Source organism: Apodemus sylvaticus, chromosome 22 (genome assembly GCF_947179515.1).
Source record: "Apodemus sylvaticus chromosome 22, mApoSyl1.1, whole genome shotgun sequence".
Classification (NCBI taxonomy): Eukaryota; Metazoa; Chordata; class Mammalia; order Rodentia; family Muridae; genus Apodemus; species Apodemus sylvaticus.
In genome coordinates this window covers 40200417-40227132 of record NC_067493.1, presented here as the reverse complement: position 1 = coordinate 40227132, position 26716 = coordinate 40200417, and the positions used below count along the sequence as shown (strand labels likewise).

Below are 26716 nucleotides of genomic sequence, written 5' to 3'. Positions count from 1 at the left end.
TCTTGTCCCATCTCCTTTGCATGGGCTTGTTTTTTGGGGGCAGGGGGGACTTCCATACCTTCACTGGCCAGCCTTTCTGCCCAGAAGTGGCCGCAGCCTTGTTCATTAGAGATGGTAGGAAGCTCACTGAGTCCACGTGGCTTACCACGCAGAGGTGGATTCTGAAGACTCAACAGCTGTTCTTTGTGTAATAGAGGTTCTTACTGCTTCCAAGTTTTTTTTCTGATATGAATTGAATAAGAAGTCTAGGAGTGTTTTTAAAACTAAAGTTGAAAATGGAGACTGGATTTTTTGTCTTTCCGAGTTCTGACATTTCACAGCCGGAGACTGCCCGGCACTGCTCCCTGGCTGCCAGTGGCAGTTAGGCCTTGGTTAGCCCCTCATGCTGTGGTGGAGGACTTCTTCTGTTCTTCTCTTGCACTTGGAACTTGTGTGGGAACACAAAAGGGACTGGGGGAAACTGTGAAGTGTAATCACCAACTTGACAGGATTCAGACTGTGCCAGGAGGCAAGCCTCTGGCCTGTGGAGCATTATTTAGATCAGGTTAATTGAGGCAGGAGAACTCTCTGTGGCAGTTAGATCTCCATTGTCCTAATAAAGCACTCCGATCAAAAGCAATATGAGGGAAGAAAGGTTTATCTGGCTTATACTTCCAGGTCACAGTCCAGCACTGAGGGAAGTCAGCTGGAAATCAAGCAGGGATTAGAGCCGAAACCACGCAGGACACCGGTTCCCGGCTTGTTCTTTGGCACATGCTCAGTTAAGCTTCTATAGCCGGGTGTGTGTCTGGTGTGGCCCCGCAGTGAGCCGGGCTCTCCCATATCAATTAGTAGTTAAGACACTCCCGCACAGACATGCCCAATCTGATCTAGACAAATCAGTCAATGGAGGCTTTTCTCTCAGATGAGGCTGGGCTGTGTCAAGTCGATAGAGGTAACTGGGACACTAAGCGTGGGCGGGTCCATCCTATGAACTCACCGGAAAGAGGAAAGTGAGCTGAGAACCAGCCTTCCCTTCTCGATGCTTTCTGACTCTGGACAAACTGTGAGCAGCTGCCTCAGAGCCTCAGAGCCCGCAGCCTCCAAATGAGCCAGGAGAAACCCTTCCTGGAATTAATTGCTTCTGTCTGGGCGTTTTATCCCAGCAACGTGTAAAGTAATTAAGACACAACCTGGCAAACAGAGCCAGCCATCTGAACTTCAAGAGATGAGGTATTTGGTACCCATTAAGGTGGAGTGCTTTAGCTGTCAGCCAGGAGTGTAACGTGAACACTCACCCAAGTGACGTCTGAGGCCATTGTGGTCTCTGAAGGTGGGACTTCACAGTGCTTTGTGAAGGAAGTCATGTCAGAGGGTAGGAGAACAGGATGTACTAGCAATATGACCTCTCCTCTCCCCTCCCCTCCCTTCTCCTCCCCTCCTTTTCCCCACTTTCCCCTCCTCTCCCCTCTGTTCCTCTTCCTTCCCTTCCCTTCCCTTCCCTTCCCTTCCCTTCCCCTCCCCTCCCCTCCCCTCCCCTCCCCTCCCTTCCCTTCCCTTCCCTTTCCTTCCCTTCCCTTCCCTCTCTTCCCTTCCCTTCTCTTCCCTTCCCTTCCCTCCCTTCCCTTCCCTTCCCTTCCCTTCCCTTCCCTTCCCTTCCCTCCCTTCCCTTCCCTTCCCTCTCTTCCCTTCCCTTCTCTTCCTTCCACTGATTTTTCCTTTCTCTCCCCTCCCCCTCCCCCTCCTTTTTCTGAGACTGGGTGTTTCTACATAGCCCAGGCTGTCCCGGAACTCACTATTTAGATAAAGCTAGCCTCAAACTCACAGTGATTCACCTGCCTCTGCCTCCTGAGGCTAAGATTAAAGGTGTGTGTGTGTGTGTGTGTGTGTGTGTGTGTGTACGTGCACTGCCACCTCTAGTTATCTCACCTTGATTTTTAAAATTTCATTTCTTTTAGTCTCTGGAGACAGACTCTTTCTCTTCTCTGTGGATGGAGCTGGCCTTGAATTCGCCGTCCACTGCCTCGCCTTCTCCACTGCTGGGAATGAGGATCTGTGTGCTACCATACCTGGCTGAACTAATTTTTTAAAAAATGATTTATTGTTTGGAATCAGTAGCTTCTCTTTTACGTTGATTTACCTGTGTGTGTGCACGGGCATGCCAGGATGCGTCTGTGGAGGTCAGAGGGCAGCTCGCAGGGCTTGTTTTTCATCCTTTATTCTGTGGATCCAGCAAGCAAACTCAGGTTGTCAGACTGGGAAGCAGACCCTTCTTCAGTGAGCCATCTCACTGATTCGATCTGCTTTTGCTAACAGTCTTCTCTTGGTGTGGGCGCGCACGTTGTAAGATCAGGCTGGACTTCCATTGCCGTAGGCATTTATCAGTCTTCATGGTAAAAAAAAAAAAAGTCAAACTCCATTCTTTCTGCTTGTTTTGTTGCTTTCGTTTTTCTGAGACAAGGTTTTGCCAAGCAGCCCAGGCTGGCCTCAAAACCATGATCCTCCTGCCTCTGCTTCCTGAGAATGAGATTGGCTCCCTTCTAGCTTTTGAGATTCATGGTCCATGGCTACTTTCTTGTAGTCAGTTTACGGTGTAGCAGATCATATAATTTGATAGATGTGGTTAAGTAATTGTGTGTGTGTGTGTGTGTGTGTGTCTGTGGGTCTGTGTTTCTGTGTATCTGTGTGTGTGTCTGTGTGTATGTGTGTAATGTGTGTGTGTGTGTCTGTGTGTCTGTGTGTCTCTGTGTATGTATATGTGTGTCTGTGTGTCTATGTATGACTGTGTGTGTCTATGTGTGTATATGTATGTGTGTGTGTCTGTGTGTGTGTCTGTGTGTGTGTGTATATATGTGTGTCTGTGTGTTTCTGTGTGTCTCTGTGTATGTCTATGTGTCTATGTGTGTCTGTGTGTGTCTCTGTGTGTATATGTATGTGTGTGTGTCTGTGTGTCTGTGTGTGTCTGTGTATATATATGTGTGTCGGTGTGTCTCTGTGTGTCTCTGTGTGTGTATATGTGTGTCTGTGTGTCTATGTGTGTCTGTGTGTGTCTCTGTGTGTATATGTATGTGTGTGTCTGTGTGTGTATGTATGTCTGTGTGGTGTGTGTCTTAGTCTTAGAGTCGATTTTCTCCTTCTGCTGTGGGATTTGGGGATTGAACTTAGATCATCAGGCTTGCCTGGAAAAAAGCTCTCTTACCTGCCGACCTATCTTGTGAACCTGGTGTTTTTTTATTGTTGCCGTTTCCCCCTAATGACACCAATTAAAGAACACTGTAAGCCGACTATAGCTGCACATCCGTAATTCTAGTACTTGAGAGGTAGGGTCAGGGGGATGACACATTTGAGGCCAGCTTGGGCAAATAAGCAAGCATACCGATTGTCAACAAACACAGCCACAAGTGTGTGTGTTGCTGGACATTGAGTCCAGGGCTTTTCACATCCTAGGCAAACATTCTACCAGCAAGCTCCGGACACAGCTCTTTTAGACACAGCTCTGCCAACCCATGCACGCCCTTCTTCATGACTACTTCAGCCACACCCCAGCTCACTTTGCAGACACTCCGATATCTAGCCAACTCTCCGTGGGTGAGTAACCAAGGCTGCTCAATCCTGCGGGAACATTCCACAACAAATACTTTTGCATATGGGTCTTTGATCAAACATTTGAGAGCCTCATGAGGATAAAATTTCTATGAGTGGAGTTACTTCATCAGAGAGAAAGTGCCCTTAACCTCGTCAGAGACCTAGCCAAATTGTCCTCCAGAGAGGCAGAACTGGTCCAGACTCCCTCTGAACCACTGCAGAACTGGCGGGCCTCACACAGCTGGTCTCTTGGTTGCCATTCCAACAGGATATGTCCAGCAGACAGTCTGCCACAGTCTTTACAAGCTAGGGGAGCATGTGAGAGGTTGGGAGAGTGAGGTGCTCAGTGATTAAAAACGGGGTGCATGTCTCTGCCTTTGACGGTCTTACTGTGCCTAAGCTGTTGGTTTCTTTAATAGGTCTTTTCTTTCTCCTTCCTTCCTTTCTTCCTCCCTTCAGTCTCTCCTGATCTTTTTTGTCTCTCTCCCTCCCTCCCTTCTTCCCTGCCTTCTTTCTTTTTCTTCCTCCTTCCCACCCTCCCCTCCCTCCCCTTTCTCCTCTCCCTCTCTCTTTTCCTCCCTCCCTACTTTTTCCCTTTGGCTGCCTTCCTCCTTCCCTCTATCCTTCCCTCCCTCTCTCCCTTTTTTCCTTCCTTCCTTCCTTCCTTCCTTCCTTCCTTCCTTCCTTCCTTCCTTCTTTCCTTCCCCACCCCTTTTCTCTGCTGTCTAAGCATTGAATCCAGGTCCTCATGAATATTAGGTGAACATGTGCCTATCCCATAAGAAGTTTACTAATGTAGTAAATTGAATACATCTAAAAAAAAAAAGAAATCAATGTGTTTCTGTCATATATATATATATATATATATATATATATATATACATACACACACACACACACACACACACACACTGTGCATGCAGATGTTGCCTCACAGTTTGGTTCTGTTTGTTTCCTGTATAGACATTTACACGATTAGCTAAATGTAAAAACCTCAGAAAGCTTCTATTCATTTATCTATCTATTTGAATCTTGTGCAGCCCAGGCTGACCTAGAACTCATTATGTTCTGGAGGCTGGTTCTGAACTTCTAAATCTTCCACATCCCAACAGGGAGGGAGGGATGTGTTTGGGTGATGGAGATGAGGGAGCACTGGATGCTTACTTCGAAGTGTTACTATGGAAGGGCAGAGAGCGGTCCCTAAACCTTCATCATGTACAGGTAGGTACAGGGCCCAGATCACTGCACCAGCTCACCCTTGTTGCTGTTGTTGATTTTTGAGACAGGATTTCTCTGTATCAGGATTTTTCTGTGTATCCCTGGATGTCCTGGAACTCTCTCTGTAGACCAGGCTGACCTGGAATTTACAGAGATGCACCTGCCTCTACCACCCAAGGGCTGGGATTAAAGGTGTGTGCCACCATGCCAGGCCTCACTGTTTGTTTGCTTGTTTGTTTGAAGATAGGGTCTCACTATGTAGCCCAGGCTGGCCTCAAACACAGAGATCCCCCTGCCTCTGTCTCTCAAACTGAGAGAGTTCCCGTAGCGGTGAACTGGTTAAATTATTCTGGCTCCCAGGTGGGTAATGCTTATGCTGCACCCGCCCAAGAGTTCTCTGGATTTTTGAATGAAAAAACACACACGCACACGCACACACACTAGCTAATTTTGATGTGCCTTGACTAGCTCAATGGTTGGGTACTTCTAAACCTTCCCTGGGGCTAGCATGCACTCCCCTCCAGTATTCCTGGCTTAACACCTTCTAAATCTGTATTTTCTCTTTGTTGCCTTGTTACCTTTTGGGGAGCCCCTCATAGGGCCGCATTCCCTTTCTACCTACATTGCTGGATGATTTCCCTCCTGTGCCTCCGAGTCAAGGAGATTTTCCTCTCCATCCTTTCTCCCTTGGTCCCTTGGCTGCACCATCTAAAAGTCCTGCCTCTGTCTCCCTGCCCATCCATTGGCTGTATAGCAATTCTTTATTACCAATCGCATCCACCCTGGTTCAGGGACCCTCGGGCATGGAAGTGTGTCTTTTGGGAGCCAAATTAAGACAAATCGTTAGAACCAACTCACAACACCATCCACCCACTACAAGCACAGCTTTTGTGTTACACTCATTTTGAACCATCTGAACCTACCAGTGAGGTAGCAACTTATTTCTTCCCAGACACCCAATGACTTTAATACCTGTGGTGAATAAATCTTTGATTTAAAATGCCACTTTTACCAGGCAGTGGTGGCACAACACCTTTAATCCCAGCACTTGGGAGGCAGAGGAGGCAGATTTCTGAGTTCGAGGCCAGCCTGGTCTACAGAGTGAGTTCCAGGACAGCCAGGGCTATACAGAGAAACACTGTCTTGGAAAAAAACCAAACCAAACTAAACCAACCAAACAAACAAGCAAAAAAACAAAAAACAAAATGCCACTTTTATCATAAGCCAACTTTCTGTATGCAGTGGAGACACCCATGGACCCTCTTCCTAAGGAACATCTGCCCAGATGTGTGGTACCCAATCCATCTCACTGCAACCTCCCTGCTTGTCCCCAGCTCCCCTCAAGACCCCTGCGGTTCTCAGCTGTGCAGAGCTGAGTAGGATCCCTGCTCCCTCCCCTTACCATCTTCAGGTCCTCTTATTTACTCTTGGCGATGGCTAGTCTTGCTTATTTTTATGTTTATGTCTTGAAAGTGGTATGTGTGCATGTGTGTGTGCATGTGCGCGCGCGCGCGCGCGCGCGCGCGCGTGTGTGTGTGTGTGTGTGTGTGTGTGTGTGTATGTGTGTGTGTGCATGTGTGTGTGTGCTTTCATGGAGGACTTTTCGTGTCTTCTTTATTCTCTCATGTTTTGGCTAACTGGCTGGTCTGAGAGCTCTCAGGATCGCTTCTCTGTCTTTGCTGCACTAGAACTACCACCCTAATTTACCAAGCATTAACTACCACACCTGGCTTCGGGTGGGTCTGGGGGATAGAATCACTACTCAGTCATACCAGAGTGGCAGTCAATTTGCCCACTGAGCCACGTTCCCCAGTCCTCCAGCAGGAATTTCACTTCTCCACTTTACAAATAAGGGAAGGATGTGCTATCTGGCGGATTACTGTTAGAAGACACAGGGGAGTGTTTGTCAAGCACCTCTGCCAAGCCTGGAGAGACACTGGGGTTAGCAGCTACCTCTTGTAAAGTCATTTGAAACCTTGTTTCATTCTGTGGTCCAATTATATCAGATGTTGCTTCTAAAGCCACTCCAGGAAACATTCAGATAATAGGTATTTCTATCTTTCCCCTCCACTAATGGGCAGCTGCCCTGTGCGGTCAGACACCCGGCTTTTATTTCACTGAGTTAGGAGGCGTCCCTCCCTATTTGGCCTGTCCTATCCAATTAAGAAACTAGCCATTGATTTCTAATTTAAAGTGCTGGTTTTTGTTTAACGGGGAGTGCGTATTGAATTTTCCTAATGCCTTTTGGCCAGGTCCGTGGGCATCATGACAATTTCACTCTTCTTCAGTGTTCATGTGCTTGGGTGACAGGTCTAATCTTCAGTCCCTGCCTCCCTAATTGTGATTTAAACTTTCCCCATCCTTTTCCCGCAGGATTTGCCGTCCTGGCTTCTGCTTCTCATTACTGGCCATTGGAAAATGTGGATGGGATCCTTGAGCTTCAGGACACAACTGGAGGTAGACACAGGAGATGGGATGCCTGCAGGCATGGGGATAGCGCCTTTGGGGGCTTTGGGTGATGGTAATGCCTCCAGGTACTGGGATAGCCGCTATGCTGGGGCTTGGGAGCCTGGAGAGAGGGACTCTCTAGGTGTTCAAGAACATCATTAGAGCTGGGGTGATCGAGATGGGGGAGCACTCTGTGGTTGACTGATGGTCACTGCCAAATGTTTTTTGTTTGTTTGTTTTTGTTTTTTGTTTTGTTTTGTTTTTGTTTTTCGAGATAGGGTTTCTCTGTGGAACTCTGGCTGTCCTGGAACTTACTCTGTAGACCAGGCCGGCCTGGAACTCAGAAATCCACCTGCCTGTGCCTCCCAAGTGCTGGGATTAAAGGCGTGTGCCACCACTGCCCAGCACTGCCTAGTGTTTTATGAGACCATTTCTACCTTGTGACAGATGGGCAGAGTTTCCTAAACCTTAATTAATGTGGAACCCCTTGCTGTGGTGTGAGTGTGGATGCAAGTCCGTGGGTACACAGAGCTGATTTACCACAACAAGCTGAGGTGAGGCCATGCTGTGGCTCAGGATAAACTTTGACACACTCTTGCTTTAAGGTCACGGAGCAAGGTATCCCTTCTCTACCCACCACCTAACCACACGCCAGCAGCTCCTCCTAAGATGATCTTCCCGGTGCCAGGTCCACAGGAGGCATCAGGGTTTCTGTCTCGATGAACTTAGACATCAATCCTGAGGAAACCTGGGACGGTTATGAGCATATCTGTTCCACCTCCTTGGAATTTTTTAAAGAGTATTGATTCAGAATGATTTTTTTTTTAAAGTTTCCACTTTTATTTTGTATGTAGGTATTGCTCTTAAGAATGTCAAATGTGGACACACACACACTTGCACAGTGGCATTGTCCTGTAGATACACAGATTCCTGTGCAATGCATTCAAAACACTGCTGGTGACCAACGTTACCCACCCTAACTCCCTGTCATCTTCCTCACTGAAACGACTTACATGCCGTGGGAAATCAGAGGCAGAAGGTTCTAAGGTGTCTGTCTCCCTAAAGCTTTGGAGCCCAGAGCCTAGTGAGATAGCTCAGGGAACAAAGGTGTTTACTGCCAAGTTGCATGTCTTGAGTTTGATCCCAGAGACCTACGAAGTAAAAGAAAAGAATCCTGCAGATTTTACATATGCCCCCCAAGGCACACACAAGCCCCAGTTTTGAAAATAAAAAAGGAGCTGGCAATATGGCTCAGTGGATAAAGGTACTCGTTGTCAAGCCTGACAACCAGCGTCCAATCTCCAGGACCCACGTGATGGAAGGGGCAGATACAGTCTCCTCTCGTCATACCAGCACGGCAAACGAACGTGCGCGCATGTGCACACATGCGATAGATAAGTGTATATTAAAAAAAAACAAAATAAAATACAAATATATATGCATATATATTTAAAATTAAAAGTAAATTAAAGCGAAAACCTCGATTGTAGAGCACCAGCTGAGGGCTTGGAGCCGGTGGTGGGCGGGGCCTCTGTGAAGGGCTCCATCTGGCTATTCGGCTGTTCCAATCCTTTGTGGGCCCTCCACGATGCTGGTGGCTCCTGCAGCCTGTATAGCAACCAAGAATTTTCTCCATTCTGTTTTAATAAGGGTGGCAATACCCTGTGCCAGCTGGTGTGTTGGCTTTAGGGAAAACAGAGCGTCGTCCTTTGTCAAAATCTATTCCCCACTCCCTCTGGAAGTCTTTATTCTGAAGCCCCTGAGAAGCAATTGCTTGGTTAAGTGGGAGAGCGTTGTTTGGGACCCCAGGACCTCCTTCCAGGTGTCCCCCCCCCCTTCCCCATATGATCTCGCTGCTGCTGATTAAGTTAGTAGTTTTGAGTGTTCTGAAGTCCCACGATACGCAACAGGGACTGAGTGTTTTGACTTGTGTTGAAATCGTCAATGCCTCCACGTCTATCCCCCACGCTATGCAATGTGGCGTTGGCACTGTGGCTTCCTGTCGGAGCCCCCTCTGCGGTCTGTGTTGCTCAACAGGTGTGTGTCATCACGAAAGTGGCTTCCCAGGATGCAGAGACAGGCCGGGGTCTCTCAGCACCTCTCAAGGCTGGGGACAGCTGGACGGCTCTGGACGCCACCTCCTGGATGCACAGCCTTTTTGTCTGTGGCCGAACCCTCTGTTGTCTCGTCCGTCCACTGCTGTCTCACGCAGCCGTTTTCCACAGCGTTTCTCTCTCATTGGTCCCTCACGTCACAACCACATTCCCCGCTGTGTCTCCATGCTTCATCCATGGCTGACTTCACTTCTACATCTCTCAACGAAGCATCTGTCTGGGAGTGGGAGCCAGCAAAGGGAGAACATTATCTACTAGACTCTGGCCACGGTCAGCCGTGACCCAACTCAGGCGCTACTGGAACTGGCTATTGCTGGCGAAACTGTATGGGGAGCGTGGGTCAGGAGGAGCCTTTCCTCTGTGTGCTGGGGTGAGAGATGTGCTGTTTCCGCTCACGTGTCTCATGTCACTCATGTGTTGTCCTCTTTTTTTGTCCTTCCACCCAGCGCTGCGAACCCTCAACCTCACTGTGCCTCTCTCCCACAATGCTACCTTTGTCTTTCCCAATGACTCTGCCTACTCCAATTTGTCTGCGACTGTAGGTGAGCATCGGGCTTGGTCCTGTCAAAATTGGATCCCAGAGACCTATAAGAGCTGGTCTAATCTGGTTTGGTAGGACTGATTCTCTTTTGGCTGGTAAAGGAGTGGGTGGCCAGGTGCAAGTGGTGGAAATCCAAAGAGAGTCAGGCGTTGGGAAAAACCACGCAGGCTTCTGGCTTAGGAAGCCTAACTGATAGCGATGTCTGGAAAGGGTAGAGGCTCTTTTCAATGTGTCGCTTGATCTCAGAAGCAAAACCAAACACAGCCCAGATCTTTTCTAAATATTGAAAATGATTTTTTTTTTCCTTTTTGGAGATAAGGTATATATATGTAGCCCAGGCTTGCCTCAAATTCTCTTATGTAGCTAAGGATGAACTTAAAGTCCCGCTCCTCCTGCCTCCCCTAGTGCTAGGATTCCAGGTGCACATCATGCTTGGCAGAATTGGATTTTTGAACACATTGTGTTTGTGGAGTAGTGTTGAGGGGGGCGGGGCGGGGGCAGTAACCCCACCCAGCTCATGGAAACTGGAAGTTGATTTTTAAAACGCATCCAAAAACTGGTCTCCCAAGCAGCCCCTCAGCATTTCTGCAGCTGGGTTCTGACAACTCTTTAGGAGCTGTTTTAGAAGACACACCCACTCGAGCCACGTGAGTTTCAATTAAACACCCAGAGCCTGTGATTCCCTAGAGCTCAGAGCTGAAGAGAGGCAGAGCATCAGATGGGCGTAGAAAGCCTGTTCAGATCGTGCCCGCCTCTCTCCAGCTTTTCTTAGCCCGGCACCTGATCTCTCTCTCCACTGTGGGCTGTTTGGCATTTCTAAATGATTTTACTAAGCAAGCAGTTTGGTTTTGGGGCCTGGGCAGTCTGACTCAATTATCTTGTGGCTAGTTATCCATTTAGCGAAGTGAGATATAGCTCTCTCACGGCAACTGATGGGATAAATAGAACCAGAAGGTTTAAACACTGGGACCCTTGGGGAGAAGGGCCACATGACAAGCAGTGTTGCATCAAGCCTGGTACCTGCGAGCATCAGAGTCTCCAGACCCCGAATGCATCCTTGGCCAGGGTCCAGAAGGACACGTCCCATCGCCTCCCTGTTCCTACACAGGTTACAGTAGTGTCCGCACCTACTCATTCTGGTGCGGAGCAAGAGCCCCTCACCAATATTTTTTCTAATCTTCACTTATCTGTCTGTAAAGCACACAGTTGACTTTTGCCACGGCACTCGGCAAAACATGATAGCTGAAGGAACTGTGCTGGAGAGCCGGGTTTGAGGCTCTCCTGGACGGCTATTGGCAGGTCCTTCTGGGACTTTCCAAATGGTGCCGTAGTTCCCCCTGGGTCTGGACATGGCTTTAAAGCTGAGGCTGCCTACATGGGAGACCCTGGGGTGCTTCAGTGAGTACCTGGGAAGGTTAAGGAGGCAACAATAGCCTCATGTTTAACCCGTGAGAGTGTTCCACTCAGAAAGCTCAGAGCGAGGCCGAGTGGGTGGGACTCTAATAGCAGGGGTGTGAGTGGTGTGTTTAGGGTCCGACAGTTGGCAAATATGTCTGTTACAATATTGTTACGTTAAAATGTAGGTTTTGCGGACCTGACGTTAATAGAAGGTAATAATTTATTCCCTAACACTTAGACCTATGAATCATTCACATCCTCACTATCAATAATTAAATATTAGTGAACGCGATTGCTATCAGGGAGTAACGTGACATTATAAATGCATTAGGAGGGGAGATAACGCTGGGCATTCATTTGTAAGTTGCTTGTAAGTCTGATATGTGTCTTTAGTCTTCTAGTGGCAACAAGGTAGCTGACATATCCTTTTCCTCTCTTAGATATCATGGAAGGCAAGGTGAACAAAGGTGTTTACCTCAAGGAGGAGAAGGGAATGACATTTCTCTACTACGGCAGCTACAAGTCTTCCTGTATTAGCAACCCGGCCCAGTGTGGACCTGAAGGTAAGTTGGGGCTGGGGTGCATGCCACTCTGCAGGTGGCACATACAGGTGGCACAGATGCAGAGTCCATACATCTCTCTCTCTTTCTCTCTCTCTGGTGTGTATGTGTGTGTGCGCGCGCGCTCCGGAGAAGACATCCAGAGGTCCTGTTCTTGTCTTATCCCCTGAGATGGAGTCTCTCACGGACCCAGGAGCTAGGCTGACAGCCCTAAGGATCCTCTTGAAGTCCCTCACTGTAGCACTGGGGGCGGGGGTATATGTGCACATCACTAGTGCTGGCTTTTTTTTTTTCTTTTAAATGTGTGTTCCAGATATCTGAAGTCAGATCCTCACGCTTGTGCAGTGAGCACTGCTACCTGTTGAATCGTGTCCCCAGCCTGAGAGAGCAGAGTTCTTCTCAGTATGTGTGAAAATGTCAGATACAAGTTAGAAGTGAGAGAGAGAGAGAGGAGGGAAGGCGTTGCAGCCACTCGAATGTAGGCCTGTCCCTCGGACCGAAAGTTAGGACATTGTGTTACAGAGCCAGGAGATCAAAATATTTAACCTTGTAGAAGGATGGGGAACATCCCTGTTTAAAACAGAGCCACTGAGTTATATGTCACTCCGGTTGGGATGGAGCCCGGCCTTTGTGGGAAGGAAATTGATGGGGCGGCTCGCCCAGCGTTATTTCTGGTTCTGGGATGCTGATGATGGGTCAGGCCTGGCAGAGCAGGGTGTGCCTGTTAACCCTCAAACCGGGTTCACTTCTTATGTGTTCACTGAGGGTGACTGGATTGTGGATGGACTGGAAGTCAAGATAGACGTGTCAAAAAGAAGGTGGATCCCACCTCTCCCCTTAAAGTCGGGACTTCACGCAGACACATCCGGGCCACTTTTGAATCCTTTGGGGACATCATCCTGTACCATCCAAGCCAGCTTTGTGTCCTTTTCTTCTTCTCTTTATAACCCATTCATCTGGTCGTGTATGGGTGAGGGCCCACCTACCAGAGCAGGGGCAACCTGCAGTGGCCACACCCTCTGAAGACTGACTCCTCCCCCCAGTAGTCACCAACTGCCAATAGCACCACAGCTGGGGGTGGGACCTAATGAGCTCCTCCCCCCACCCCCAATTTGAGTTGCATCGTTGACTGACTTGACCTTGGGCAGCAACCCTCTACTGTGAGCTTGTGGGTGTGACGCCATGTCAGATCCAGAAGAGAGCATTTAACCACCCCCCCCTCCATCTCCCTGCTCTTATATTCTTCCTGCCTCCTCTTCTGTGATGTTTCCCCATGTCTGGGAAGGGGGTTGATACAGATGTCCTACTTAGGGATGAACACTCAATAGCCATGCATCCCCAACACTTCAAACACTCACGAATCTGTGTTAACCACTGCCTACTGCAAAAGGAAGCTTCTTTGACCAGGGTTGACAGTATCACTGGTCTATGGGTATAAAGATGCATAGTTAGAAGGCAGTTGGATAATATGTCCATTTACCAAAGCAACTCCCCTGTAAGGTCTATGACTTCCCTAGCCACAGACTGTGGACCAAGTTTACAGGACCAGATAGGAATTCCTACCTGGGAGGAGGGCAAGCCTCACATCCAATTTGAAGCTAGTTGGTTACCTCACGAACTCACACCACTGTTATGTCTGTGGGCACATTTTACCTGGCAGGTCAGTATTGTATCACGTTGGGTCCAGCAACAAATAAGAACAGTACTTACCTTTCTTCCCTCAGTGGCCTGCATAACCCTCTCTGTCACTGTGAAAGCTAGCCAGGAGAGAGGTTTCCAGGTCAGTCCTAGCTTGATTTCTCTCTGCTCTGCCACCAAAATATGCGGTGTCTTCGATAATAGGGTCTTACCGTCTAGTTATGGTGGGCAGCCACGAACAAGGGCAAGAACCTGTGTTGTTTCAGTCTTATGTATTGAGGCCAATACAAAACTTGTAGGAGGGTGCCCGAGACTGACACAGAGATCATCGTTTAAGAACCCGTATCTTACAAGAGCATCACTGTTCACCTCTCTCTGGAGCTTCCTTTCAAATTCTTCCTCAAAATGATATATTTTAATTAGCTTACAAGGTAGTGACTTTCCAGAAATATTTTTCACGTATCTCTTTAGCTTTGGTTAGCTCACCATCCCCATCTCAACCTCCCCTGATGGCCTTGCCCCCTCCCAATACCTGCTTAACCCTTTAACCCCCAGCATGCCTCACTCTGCCTTCCCAGCATGCCTCACTCTGCCTTCCCAGCATGCCTCACTCTGCCTTCCTAGCATGCCTCACTATGCTTTCCCAGCATGCCTCACCCTGCTTTCATAGTCCATATATTTTCCTATCCTCTCGTACCTTCAGGCCTCCTCCCCTTCCCTTCTCACAGGCCCCTTCTGGCTCCTCTACAGACACTCCAAATTAAACACACAAATCTAAGACTTCAAATCGAGGCTCTGCGTATAAGAGAGAACATGAGACATTGTGTCTTTCTACAGGAAGGGGGATGACCTCACTTAGTATAATGTTTTCCACTTCCCCCCATTCTCATGCAAATTTCATGATTTCATTCTCTTCTAAAGTGGAATAAAATTCAGTTGTGTAAAGGTACCACCTTCTTATTATTCCTTTAGCAGCTGATAGACAGCCAGGGTAGTTTCATTTTCTGGCTATTGTGTAGAGAGGAACAGTGAACGTGGATGTACAAGTGTCTCTGTGATAGGATGTAGCGTCCTATGAGTATACACACACACACACACACACACACACACACACACACGTGTACACGCGCACACACACATTATATATACATATATGTATACACATACATACACATACCCATGGGTGATATGATTGGGTGGCAGTATAGTCCTATTTTTAGCTTTGTGAGAAACTGTGGAACAATTTTAAATGTTTAGGTGTCAAGGTCTTAGTGTTTGCTAACCTACAGTTCGAGCTGGTCTCCAGTTCAAAACACATCAGGCTGGGTGCTTCTCTCTCTCTCTCTCTCTCTCTCTCTCTCTCTCTCTCTCTCTTTCTCTCCCTCCCTCCACTCTGCTTTCTTTCAAGACATGAATTACAAAAATTCACCCTACACCTGATTTTATGCAGTGCTAAGATCAAACTCGGGCCTTCACGCATGCTAGGCCAACACTACTGACTGAGACACATGCTAAACCCAGAGCATCAGCTGAAGGGAGCCGGCTATGTTTCTCCTGTTGCTGTCTCCTTCACTACACAGAACACCCATGTGCAGATGCTCAGAGTGGGAAGGGACTCCTGGGGACCTGGGCATCTAGCTGCAGACCCGCGCCTCTGTGCTTCATTTACTTGGCAAGAGCCTCTGCCTAAGACCCAGTGTGTCGTCTCCTCCATACTTGGTGATTGATGGTAGAATATCGTCTCATCTCCTTTCTAGCCTCTGGCACTGTGTGTGTGTGTGTGTGTGGGGGGGGTTCTGTCTGGACCACCCCTAGCTCTTTGAGACCTTTACAGTGTTCAGCACAAGGCGGCACTCCCGGTGCATTTAGCGAGCAGACGCAGCTGGTCTGGCTGCCTCGTGGATGCTTCTGTCTAACTCAGCGCATCCCCGACAAGGGGCTGTAGAAAGATGAGGATTTACTGACGCTAACAGGAGCAAACTATGGAACCAATGTGCTGTGTTATGCTTATTTCTTTTCCCCCTTCAGACTTCCTTCTCCATGTTGATGATCTAAGCTTTTGACAGGTGCTCTTGTGGGCACATTGTGAATCTTTCCACACTGTGGAGATGCAGACTGATATTTCAATGAGGGCTTCCGCAGACGGGAGTCATTACTTTGCAGGTTGGCTGAGCTAAAATGACTGGCTTCACCGGCAGAGTTCACGGCCCACTTTCTCCTCATACCGGTTCAACAGTATCCTGAATTTTTAATTTTTATTCTTATTACCTAACACTGTATTGAATTTTTCATTTTTATTTCTCTTCCTGGGCAGAGGCACATTTGGCAGAGACAGCATCATTTTGAGTTGAGTGAAAGGAATTTTTTTGTAAGCAGCCACATTTTTTTTTTCCCTTTGAGGGGCGGGATGCAGGGAGGAAAGACTTCCGTGAATCCTGCTGGGGATACATTTCACAACAAAAATTTCACAATGTGCCGTGTTCATTTCCATAGAAAACTGCTTGGTTCTGAGGGCAGTGAGGTGGATGGCAGAGGCGCAGGGGCAGGGGCAGGGCACCACCTGAGCCTGATGGAGAAAGGTCAGGAGGGAGAGATGTAAATCCCCTTCTCCATACAGAGCTAGGGTGGCCTGGACCACACCACACCACACCCTCAAGCCTCTGTCCTGCCTCTCACCATCACCCTATCCTAGTGGCTGAGGTCTATCTTTATCTATAGACACATTAAATATATAGATATATTAGATAGAAGGATAGATAGGGTATAGATAGATCTATAGATCTATATAACTATAGATAGAAAGATTACAGATAAATCTATAGATCTATTTAACTATAGAAAGATAGATAATAGATAAATCTATAGAGCTATGTAACTATAGATAGATAGATAAATAGATTTTTTTTTTTTTTTTAAATTTCAGCTCTGGGGTCAATCCCATGGCCAGAACCCGGAGCAAGCGCTCTATCACTGATCAAAGTCTTCCACCTTCTTATTTTTGTTGAGAGACAGGATCTCATTAAGTTGTCCAGGATTGTCTTGAACTCACTTGAGCTTATGATCCTCCTGCCTCAGCCTCCCAAGGACCTGAGTTCCCTCTCTCTCTCTCTCTCTCTCTCTCTCTCTCTCTCTCTCTCTCTCTCTCTCTCTCTGTGTGTGTGTGTGTGTGTGTGTATAGATTCCTTGATATTAGGAATCTTCAATTGCTCTTCAACTGTATTTCTTGAGGCAGGCTCTCTCAATCAAACCCAGAGTTTATGGATGTGGTTTGTCTTGCTAGTCAGCCTGCTCTGGGAACTCTCTGTCTTAGCACTCCAAGGATGGAATTATAGTCCGGCTGTCATGGCCAGGCATTTACGTGGGTTTATAGAGATCCAAATTCCAGAAGTCACACTTGCCTGGCAAATGCTTGAATTGCTGAGCCATCTCCTGGATCTTGATTTTCGGTTTTGAATCCACCCAGAGCAATCGTGCATTCTTATGGGTGCAACATATCATATCAACGTGTATATGCTGAGGACTAATAAGAAAAGGGCAATTCAAAATATGTCATCCCAAACATTCGTCAGTCACTCAGCATTCCTCGGTAGCATTCAAAATCTTGAGATTCCTCTTGGATAGAAAAAAAAAAGTGGAGGAATTCCAAGCTAGACATTTGTGCCAGATTCCCCAGGCTCGAGTGAGTCGTATGGGGACTTCAATACCAGAAGGCACGAGGCAGAACAATTGTCACAAGGCCATCAAAAGACTTCTAACAGACCAACCCATAAGGCCTTGCATCAGAGATGGCTAGCAATGAGACACCAATTTCCATACCAGAGACAGGAATCTTCTAAGCCTCTGTACGTGACCTCATTTGGCAATAATGGTGAAGTCAATTTGGTATCATTTATATAAATAAGGCCAGGGCAAATGTCCCTGTACCTCTCTCCCTCCTCCCCCTTGTACCTTGATCTGTGGTGGCCTGTGATGATTAGCCCTGGGGAGAGCAACTTGGTTCACTGACACACTCAGATCTCTGGCCAGGTTCAAGGAGCCAGGTAATTGCTTTATTTCTGTCTTTTACACACAGAGTTCAACAGGTTAGCTAGTTTAATGTACACGTGCACATATAAGCACACATATAAGGTATACATGGCTTGGAAGCAAGGTACAGGTTATTTGAAGCAGAAAAGCTACAGAGAGGCCTCTAACCCATGGAGGACTCCTGCCATGTCTGCGTCTTGATGGACATGTATGAGAAGTGGGCTTAGACCTGCCTGTATACATGCCAGATCCTCTTAGCCATCCAGAGCCAGCTGGTCAGTTATATTCTCTTTGCAACTTCTCCTGACTCATTCACAGTGATGTTCATAGGGGAGTCCATATAGTCCACATGGGGTAACCCTCTTACCCCATCATGAGGTCTGGGTTTCAAACTTACTACAATAAACTATCCTGACAAAAAAGCAACTTAGGGAGAGAAAGCATTTATTTCTTTAAGCCAGGTTATAATCCACCATTGCTGGGAAGTCAAAGCAGAAGGAACTTATAAAACTGTCCCTCAGATCACTGCCACAGTCAAGGGCAGAACGGGGATGAATGTATGCTTGTATTGTTTTCAGTTAGTTTTCTCTACTCCTATACAGTTCTGAACCCAAGCCTAGGGGATGGTGTTGCCCACTGTGGGCGGTCTGGGTCTTCTTGCACCAGTTCAAGCAAGCAAGACAGTCTATCACAGGCATGCCCACAGACCAACCCAATCTAGACAACTCTCTATGGAGAGTCTTTTCCCCAGGTGGTTTTAGGTTGGGTCACCTGGATGATTAAAACTAGCCATCACACATACCCATGCTGGGCACCTGCGAAACACGGTAGCTGCTCTTTTCTCTGCCTATCTCACACCTTCACCCACAGGCAGTTAGCAGCCAAGGAATTACGAACCTTGGAGAAAAAAAAAACAACTTTCCTTTTTCACAAGAACACCCCCTGGGGAACATATTCCGAAACATATACAGTTTAGGATATGTCAAAAAAAATTAGCTTCGAGTTCTGTTTGGAGCATTCCTTCAAAACTTTGAGGCAAACCATATGACTCAGGAACAGGGGGTTGTTGAGGGTGTGATGGTGGGCAGACATAAAAATGACAGTGGAAAAGTGTATTTACGGATGTGGGAGGACATCCCGGAGGCTGTAAATCTTTAAAAAGGTGCTGTGTGTAAGCAGAACGAGCGAAACAGTTCCTTCCTGTGTGAAATCATTGTCAGGATCGGGGTGAGCAGGTGGGGTGGTAACCGTCACAAAAGAGTTCACATTTGCACACCCAGAGGCAGCCAGCTTGGGTCTGTATCCAATGTCCATCAGTCACTAACTGAGTGGTCTCAGTTTCCTCTTCAGTGCCCTGGGAATGGGAGCAAGGCTTTGCACTATTTGGAAGGAGGTGATGGCTCAGGTCACACTCTTGGGACTGTACCTGGCCCTCACTGGATAGTGATGTGGCATTTCACATCTCCGAAACACCAACTGATAAATGCCCACTTTTCTCTTCAGGAGTGACATTTTCATTCTTCTGGAAGACTCAGGGAGAGCAGACCCGACCAGCTCCATACGCATACGGGGGACAGGTCGTCTCTGAAGGGTTCAAAGTCTGCTCTAGTGGCGGAAAGGGCTCTGTGGAGCTGTACACACGCGATAATTCCATGACGTGGAAGGCCACCTTCAACCCTCCTGGTGAGTTTAGCACCAATTGGAGTTTCCGTCACATTAGTGCGGCACAGGGCTTCTTCCTGCCAGCAGCTTGAGTAGGCGCTAGGAGGATACTTGTCGCAAGGTGACCTCATGCCAAGGTCAAAGCCCTTGACCATGAGCTTGATGTGCGACTGCTGCTGCCCCAGTGGCTGTGTGAGGCTGACTTTCTGCGTAATGGAGGTGACATGACAGGTGCCCAGTTATTGCCTGGGACCAAGGTGGAAGCTGTGTGTAGAAGAGAGAATGTGGTTAAATAACCCTGTTCCAGCACCTTTAGGTGATATGGCCTTGAAGCTGTTCTCTGCACAGTGCAAAAAAGTTCTGGGGAAGACAGGCTGCCAATTGGGCTAACAGGAGGAGAGGTTGGGGTATTGTGTGGTTTTGGTTAAAGATACACCTTTAGAATCCATGGGAAGTGGCCAGAGTGCCAAGGGCCTGAGTTTCGGAGTCAGTGGAGAAGCTCTGTGGTATGCTATTAGCTGAGCTGGAGACTGGACTCTGAACCACAGAGGCACTGAGGAGAGTGCAAGATATCAGAGGAGGAAGGTGACCAGGTCCACAGAGGGTTTTTATGTGGCATGCAGAGAGGACCTGGACAGGACAGAAACAAGGATCCTCCATACTAAGCCTCTAGAACAGGGGTTCTCAACTTATGGGTCAAGACCCCCACTGGGGTCACATATCAGATACATACATTATAGTTCATAACTGTTGTGTTCGAAACATGGCTCGCTTCCGGACAGACCAGTACAGTTCCACGTGAGAGAGGTTTATTGTGGGGGAAATGGGCAAAAGGGGGTGACAGAGATGAAGGGGAAAAAGAGAGAGTGAAGGTCAAGAGGGTCTGCCTTTTATTTAGGTTTGCAGGGAGAGGTGGGAGGTCGACCAGATGGACTCTGGGAATGCATGGTGATTGCCATGGCAACAGATGTGTGTGGATCCCTGACACGAATGGGTGATGTCACTGTCATTGCTGGATTTGGAGATGACTCGAGACCATAAAGCCAGTTCCTGACTGTAAAGCCAGTTCTTGATGCCAACAATAACAGTAGCAAAATTACAGTTAGGAAGTAGCAATGAAAATGATTTTGGGGGGGGTGGAGGTTGGTCATCACAACAGGAGGAACTGTATTAAAGGGTTGCAGCATTGATCAAGGTTGAGAACAATGTCTTTGAAGCATCTCAGCATCCTTTTCTGGCCCATTTGAAGGAGGTGGCATAGCCTAACTGTTCAGACCTAAGGCCAGGTCCTAACTCTGTTACTTTGTAGCTTTATAGACCGGGTATCATATTCAACTACTTTTGTTTCATTGTTTCCTTTGTAACACTAGACTAGTATCAGTTACTATTTCGCTGGGAGACAGACAGCTGGTGGATCAAAGGAGTCTTGAACAATGGGCTGAGGAATCCCTGGAGACTTGGGTTTTGCTCTGTGGGTGCTAGATTTGCTTCAGCTGAACTCATAGCTCCTCCTCTGCAAGGTGGAGAAACGCAGCTAGGGAAGATAGCAACTTTCTGGATTCTTTCCCACTCCCAAGGCTGGAAGCACTTTTGCTTTCCTGCTTATGGAGGCTCCATCTGAATCTCAACGATGGCTCTTAGTGAGGACCGCTCGGCCAAGGTTTCCTAGGTAACAGCTCATCCCCCCTCCCCAGCCCCCATGGGCCTTGGGCCTGTGGCAAGCATCAGGCATCTAGCAGGTTCTTTGAAACTGAACACGTGCTGTTTTCCAAACCAGGGATGCCGAGGGAGACTTGTAAACATCCTCTCGTCATCTGCTCCTCATTTGTTCACTGGAGGGCTTTGTTATTCTCACTTTCACAGTCAAGCACAACAAGGCTTTGGCCCCGCTTAGGATCCAAGTGTTCTTCAGAGCGTCAAAATTACCAAAGTGTTACACAATCCCCAGCAGGAAGCTCTGACGTAATCACTGGCAGTCCACGGTGACCCGCGGGCAGGGGCACTGTGTGTCCTTCAGAGGGGGCTGCCCCATGTCATCTTTGTCAGCCCTAGGAGGATGTCGTACTCCAAGGCTTATAAAACAGGTGAGGTCCTTGGGAAGCCAATCTTCCTACTGATAACAAGGGGGACCCAGAGTCTTCCTAAGGAGATTTCTGATGGAGTCAGGAGCCTGGCTATAGTCATTGTGTCACCCCATGTTGCTTAATGTCATATATACTATGTCAGGACAGGCCTTTGGATGGTTTGGTGGCTCCTGCCCTGTGAGGTTTTAGATTGTCAATGGCCTTTTGAGTGAGTTGCGATTTCATGTCACAAGTCAGATCTCCCAAGTTTCCAATGGAAACAAAAGAGAACGTTGGTCCCAGCTTCATCTTTTAGTGACAGAAGGGGGAAGGGCATCTGCCTTCCTATGCAGCCTAGTCAGCACGGTGGCCTGTCCTCAGTGACACCAGGTTCCTACTCTGCCTCTTCATTGGCTCTGCAGACCAGGTGCATGGTATGATCGTACTTCTGTCCTGGACAGCCTCTAAGTTTTAAAGCATTAAAAACCCATAGTAAAATTGAATCCAAGGAACAGAGATCTCCCAGGGGCCTCCCACCTCTGCACATGACCAACCTCCCCACAGCAGATCCCACCCCTGCACTGTGATTCAATATTGAACCACACGGATGCATGGCCAACCTCATCCCTGCAGCATCCCACCCCTGCAGGATGTAATGGACCACATGGATGCATGGCTAACCTCATCCCTGCAGCATCTCACCCTGCACTATGCTTTAGGGATGTGTTGCACTACTGTGTGCTCATTTGGGGGAGGGGAGAATGTCAGGGTCCATTTCTGATGTCATACATTTTGTCTGTTGGGGGAGGAGTCTGTTTTGAGCTTTAACCTTTTACCTATCTTTAAGTAGGGTGTTCACTCAATTACTGTGAGTTCTGAGAGCACCTTGCCCATTTTGAGTAACCTTATCCACTACAGATCTTTTCCCCAGTCTGTGGCCGGCCTTTTCATTCTACACTTAAGTTCTTTCATAGAGCAGACATTTTCAGTTTTAATGTGAGACTAGCTTATCATGTTTTATCCTGGATCATGCTTTTTCTGATACACACACACACACACACACACACACACACACACACGCAGCATCAAAGTACTGGAAAGATGACCCAGTTGTTAAGAGCACTTGTTGTTTTTCCAGAGGATCTGAGTTCAATTCCCAGCACCTACCTGACAGTTCATGACTGTCTGCAAGTTCAGTTCTAGGGGTTCTGATGGTCTCTCTGCCTTCCACGGGCACTGCATGCATATGGCACACAGCATACAGAGGCAAGGCAGTTTTATTTCAACTTGTCCCAAGCTAGAGTCATCAGAGAGGAGGGAGCCTCAACTGAGAAAATTGCTCTATGATGTAAGGCTATAGGCAAGCCTGTAGGGCATTTTTTATGATTGATTAGGAGGGCCCAGCCCATTATGGGTGGTGCCATCCCTGGGCTGGAGGTTCTGGCTTCTATAAGAAAGCAAGCTGAGCAAGCCATAGGGAACAAGCCAGTAAGAAGCATCCCTCCATGGCTTCTATATCAGCTCCTGCCTCCAGGTAAGACAACACCCATACACACAGGGTAAAACAAACAAACAAACAAACAAACAGTTTTTTTTTAAAAGTCAGACTTAACCTCAGGGTTATTCTATATTCCAAAAGATTTGCAGCTCTGCATTTGGTATTTATATCTACCATCTGCTTTGAATTAGTGTTGGGGATAAACATGGGGTCCTGATTCATTTATTGATATTTTTGCATCTGGGCCTCTAGGTTTCCCAGCCTCCTGGGTTGCAGAGACTGAATTTGTTCCACTGAGCTGGCTCTGCTCCTGTCAGATATCAGCAGATGGTGTCTGTATTGTTCTACCTTTGGGCTGTCTGTTCTGTCCCTCTGATCTATCTGTTTGTACCCCCAACACCACATGGCTTCACTTACCGAAGCCTGTTCAACCTCTGGTCACTGTAAAACAGCATTATTCCCTGCAAAGCTCATGGAGGAGAATTGTACTATTGAATTGCAAAAAGGATCTCACCGTGTTTTAAGTATGTTTATGGTTTTGCATGACTCCCCATTCATGGCTGTTCTTAGCTGCAAATGGCTACACACACTCCACAGGCCTCAGTTGGGCAGGCTATTTTTAGCCTCAAAGGGAAACCATATGGGTCCTCTAACTTTGTTTTTCTCCTATTCTCTGTAACTTTCCTTGGTATTTGTCTCTCTGTGTAGTCTTTAGACTCAAAAAACAGCTCTTCAAAGGATAACTTAAGGTTTGGAGTTTGGGGTTTGGGTTAGTTTGAATTGCATTGAGTCTTAGGGTCAGACTTGGGGGGGGTGCTTAACAACACGGAGGTTTACTGTCTATGAATATGGGCTATCTCTCTAGACATTGAAGTCTTTCCTCATTTTTATAGAATAGTTTTGCTCAGTCGTGTCACTCACGCTCACACACACACACACACACACATACACACACACACGCATGAGCTTATAATGCTCATGACGGTGTGGACATGTATGTCTGTACACACACTCCTTATGTTCATTACTGTCAACCTGAAAGGTAACTTTGACTTCTGACCCTTAGCCATCTACCCACCAATCATGCGACTATCACGTGCATTTCAGGAGCTGCTTTTATTACTAATGACAAAGATGATTCTCTCCTGTCCGTCTCAGTCCACGTGCCTCTTTCCCTGCCTACTGTAATAGTGTGGACTGCTGTGGGTTGTGATAGGGGATATCCTCAGCTAGTTCTGGACCAAACAGATTTTCAACTAGGATTGGGATGACTGATTGATGCTTGGGTCAGGCCTTTTAAACAAGTCTTTTATTACCTTTGATTGTAGGTGTTTACATTTCTGACCATTGTGTTAAAGTAATAAAGGTTTTCTTAAATTGCTTTTGGAATTGGGGTGTGTTGGGGGGGGGTGGAAGCAAAGACCATGTGCTCCAAAGGACTAAGGAGAATCAGGTTATGCTATAATCGATAGTCGGATTCACTAAGGTCAAGGGTGATCAATTATCACATGAAGAGGAGAGGAGCTTAGGCACTTGGGAAGCTCATGTAGGACTTACAGGCTATGCTCAGGATGCATCTTTACTGTCTTCCAGGCCCTTACTGGACTCATGTCCTGTTCACGTGGAAATCCAAGGAGGGCCTGAAGGTCTACATCAACGGGACTCTGAGCACCTCGGACCCGAGCGGGAAAGTGTCTCACGCCTACGGGGATCCCCAGGTCAGCCTGGTCATAGGGTCAGAGCAGGACCAGACCAAGCGTTACGAGAACGGAGCTTTTGATGAGTTCATCATCTGGGAACGTGCGCTGACTCCCGATGAGATCAAGATGTACTTTACAGCTGCCATTGGTCAGTGCCTGGGATGGCTGTGCGTGGATCTGGGGTCTGCACTTAGATCTCAGCACAGGGCTCCTCACCACCCTTCAGCTCTCTAGCTCCTGGTGTGGCAGATGTGAGCTGTGTCTTAATGAACCTTATGAGGATAGTCATGTTTCTGAGCACCTGTTCCCCGAGATAAATGAGCTAACAGTTCACGGGCGACACACTGAGATGAATATTCCCAGACCCTTGTAGGCTCCACGGGGCATGAAAAGGCTGATTACAGATGGTTTGGTGGCAAATATTCAGGTCCTTAACAAATGTCTCCCGTGTATATGTCCCATGCACATTCCCTCCACTGGGCCTCAGACTCCAAAGTACCTTCTCCTTGCTTGGCTACAGGTAGTTGCTCAGAACGGGGGCCTATAGGCATGGGGACATGGTTTAATTCAATTTGCTATGGGATAAATTCCCAAATTGCTATGGGAATTTATCAAGCTTTGATAAATTCATTCATATGACATCTGTGTAACCATTTTTTTTTTTAAAAAAAAAATAGGGCTAGAATGGTAGTCCAGTAAGTAAAGTGCTTGGCTCTCAGGTACAAGGAATCCAGAGGCCCACATTAAAAAATCAGGGTGTGGTCATGTGTGCTTATAATCCCAGCACAAGGGAAGCAGAGACAGGGAGAGCTCTTGGATTCACTGTCCAGTCAGTGCCCCTTATCAGTGAGTCCCAGGTCCTAGTTAAAAAAAAAAAAGTAGACAGACATCTCCTTAGAGATGACCCTGAGGTTGACCTCTGCTTCTATATATAACACACAAAAATAAAAATGAGGTAAACAATTTGATAGTATTAAGAAAATTCACAGGTGTGCAACCATAGTCTCTATACCATTTTCAGATAGTTCAGCATCCCCAAGGGACAGCCATGTTGCTGCCTCTCTCGACTTCTGCCACCGACCTATTTCTTGTCTCAGCGGTTCACCTGTTTGTTGTAGATATTCCGTACAAACACTATCACTTATTGACACCTAGAATGATGGGATGTTCCTCCAGCAATCCCAGGCCCTGCCACTCAAGTTGGGGGCCGCGCCTGCGCAGAGGTGGAGAGAGGAGAGGGCCAGGTCCAGAGTGTGAGATCTCAGTGCATACATCTGTGAAACATAGGAGCGTTGCCATCTGCCAGAATAACCCCATAGCAGGAATCACACGGGGACTGAACCAGACCAGGGCATGGCAGAATCCCACCTCTCAGTTCCGTCTCCTGTGACCACTTCATGGTATGCAGGCAAAGCTCCATTCCCATTGCCAGACATGACACAAACACACGGCATGGCTGGCTTGTAAGCACTTGCCCCACCCCCACCCCCCAAGCGACGATTGTCACTGGATCTTGGAGAACAGAGCGCTTTACATCACCGGCCAGCTCGCCCCACCCAGTCCCAAGGGGCCCATCACTCTTGAGCCAGCCAGGGTGATGATGTCATTTCCTCAGGTCACCCAAAGCAACCTCGAGACGTTTCCCAAAAATGAGGTCAAGTATCAAAGAGAAGTCTGTGTTCTCATCAGGAGACAAGAGAAATAGAACGAGCCTGTGAAGCCCAGACAGGGAGAGGCGAGTGGAGGTGTTATCTTTAACCTTGAATATCTTATGGAGAATGGCTCATAATTAACCATGGTCATCAGCAGAGAGTGTAATCAGGTTCCTCACAGTGGTTCAGGCTCCTCCACTACTTTTTGGGTAGTGTACAGTCTACCTGAGTCTAGCGTTTCAGTTTCTTTTATGCTGCAACAAAAGACCAGACAGAAGCTACTTCTTTAAGTAGGATTGACTTATATTGGCTCATGGTTTCAGAGGGTTCAGCTGGTGGCCAACGGGCTCCATACATTTGAGTTGGACATCATAGGCAAAAAGGTCATCTCTTCACACCACAGGAAGTGGGGCAGGGATAAATAAGCCCTCAGAGACCTGTTCCTAGCAATGTCAGCCTCTCCAGCTAGACTTGGTATCACCAGCTGGGGACCTAGAGTTCCAGTGTGGGAGATGCTTCTGATTCAAACTATAACACCCAGTGATTAAGAGTCCCGTGTTTTTATCTGTAATGAGTCTGGGTGCCAGTGAAGGCTATTTCTCATTCTTTCTTTGTTTGAAATTTGTGAGACCTT

General features: G+C 47.5%; 1 protein-coding gene across 1 annotated transcript in view; it reads left to right on the top strand.

Moving 5' to 3' along the window:
• Adgrd1 (adhesion G protein-coupled receptor D1) overlaps positions 1-26716 on the top strand; it is a 119925-nt gene that overhangs the window by 5967 nt on the left and 87242 nt on the right. Inside the window, exons 3-6 of the mRNA XM_052168618.1 lie at positions 7156-7239; positions 11724-11846; positions 19011-19190; positions 24324-24578. Coding sequence (XP_052024578.1) covers positions 7156-7239; positions 11724-11846; positions 19011-19190; positions 24324-24578 — 642 coding nt within the window. The remainder of the gene's footprint in view (positions 1-7155; positions 7240-11723; positions 11847-19010; positions 19191-24323; positions 24579-26716) is intronic.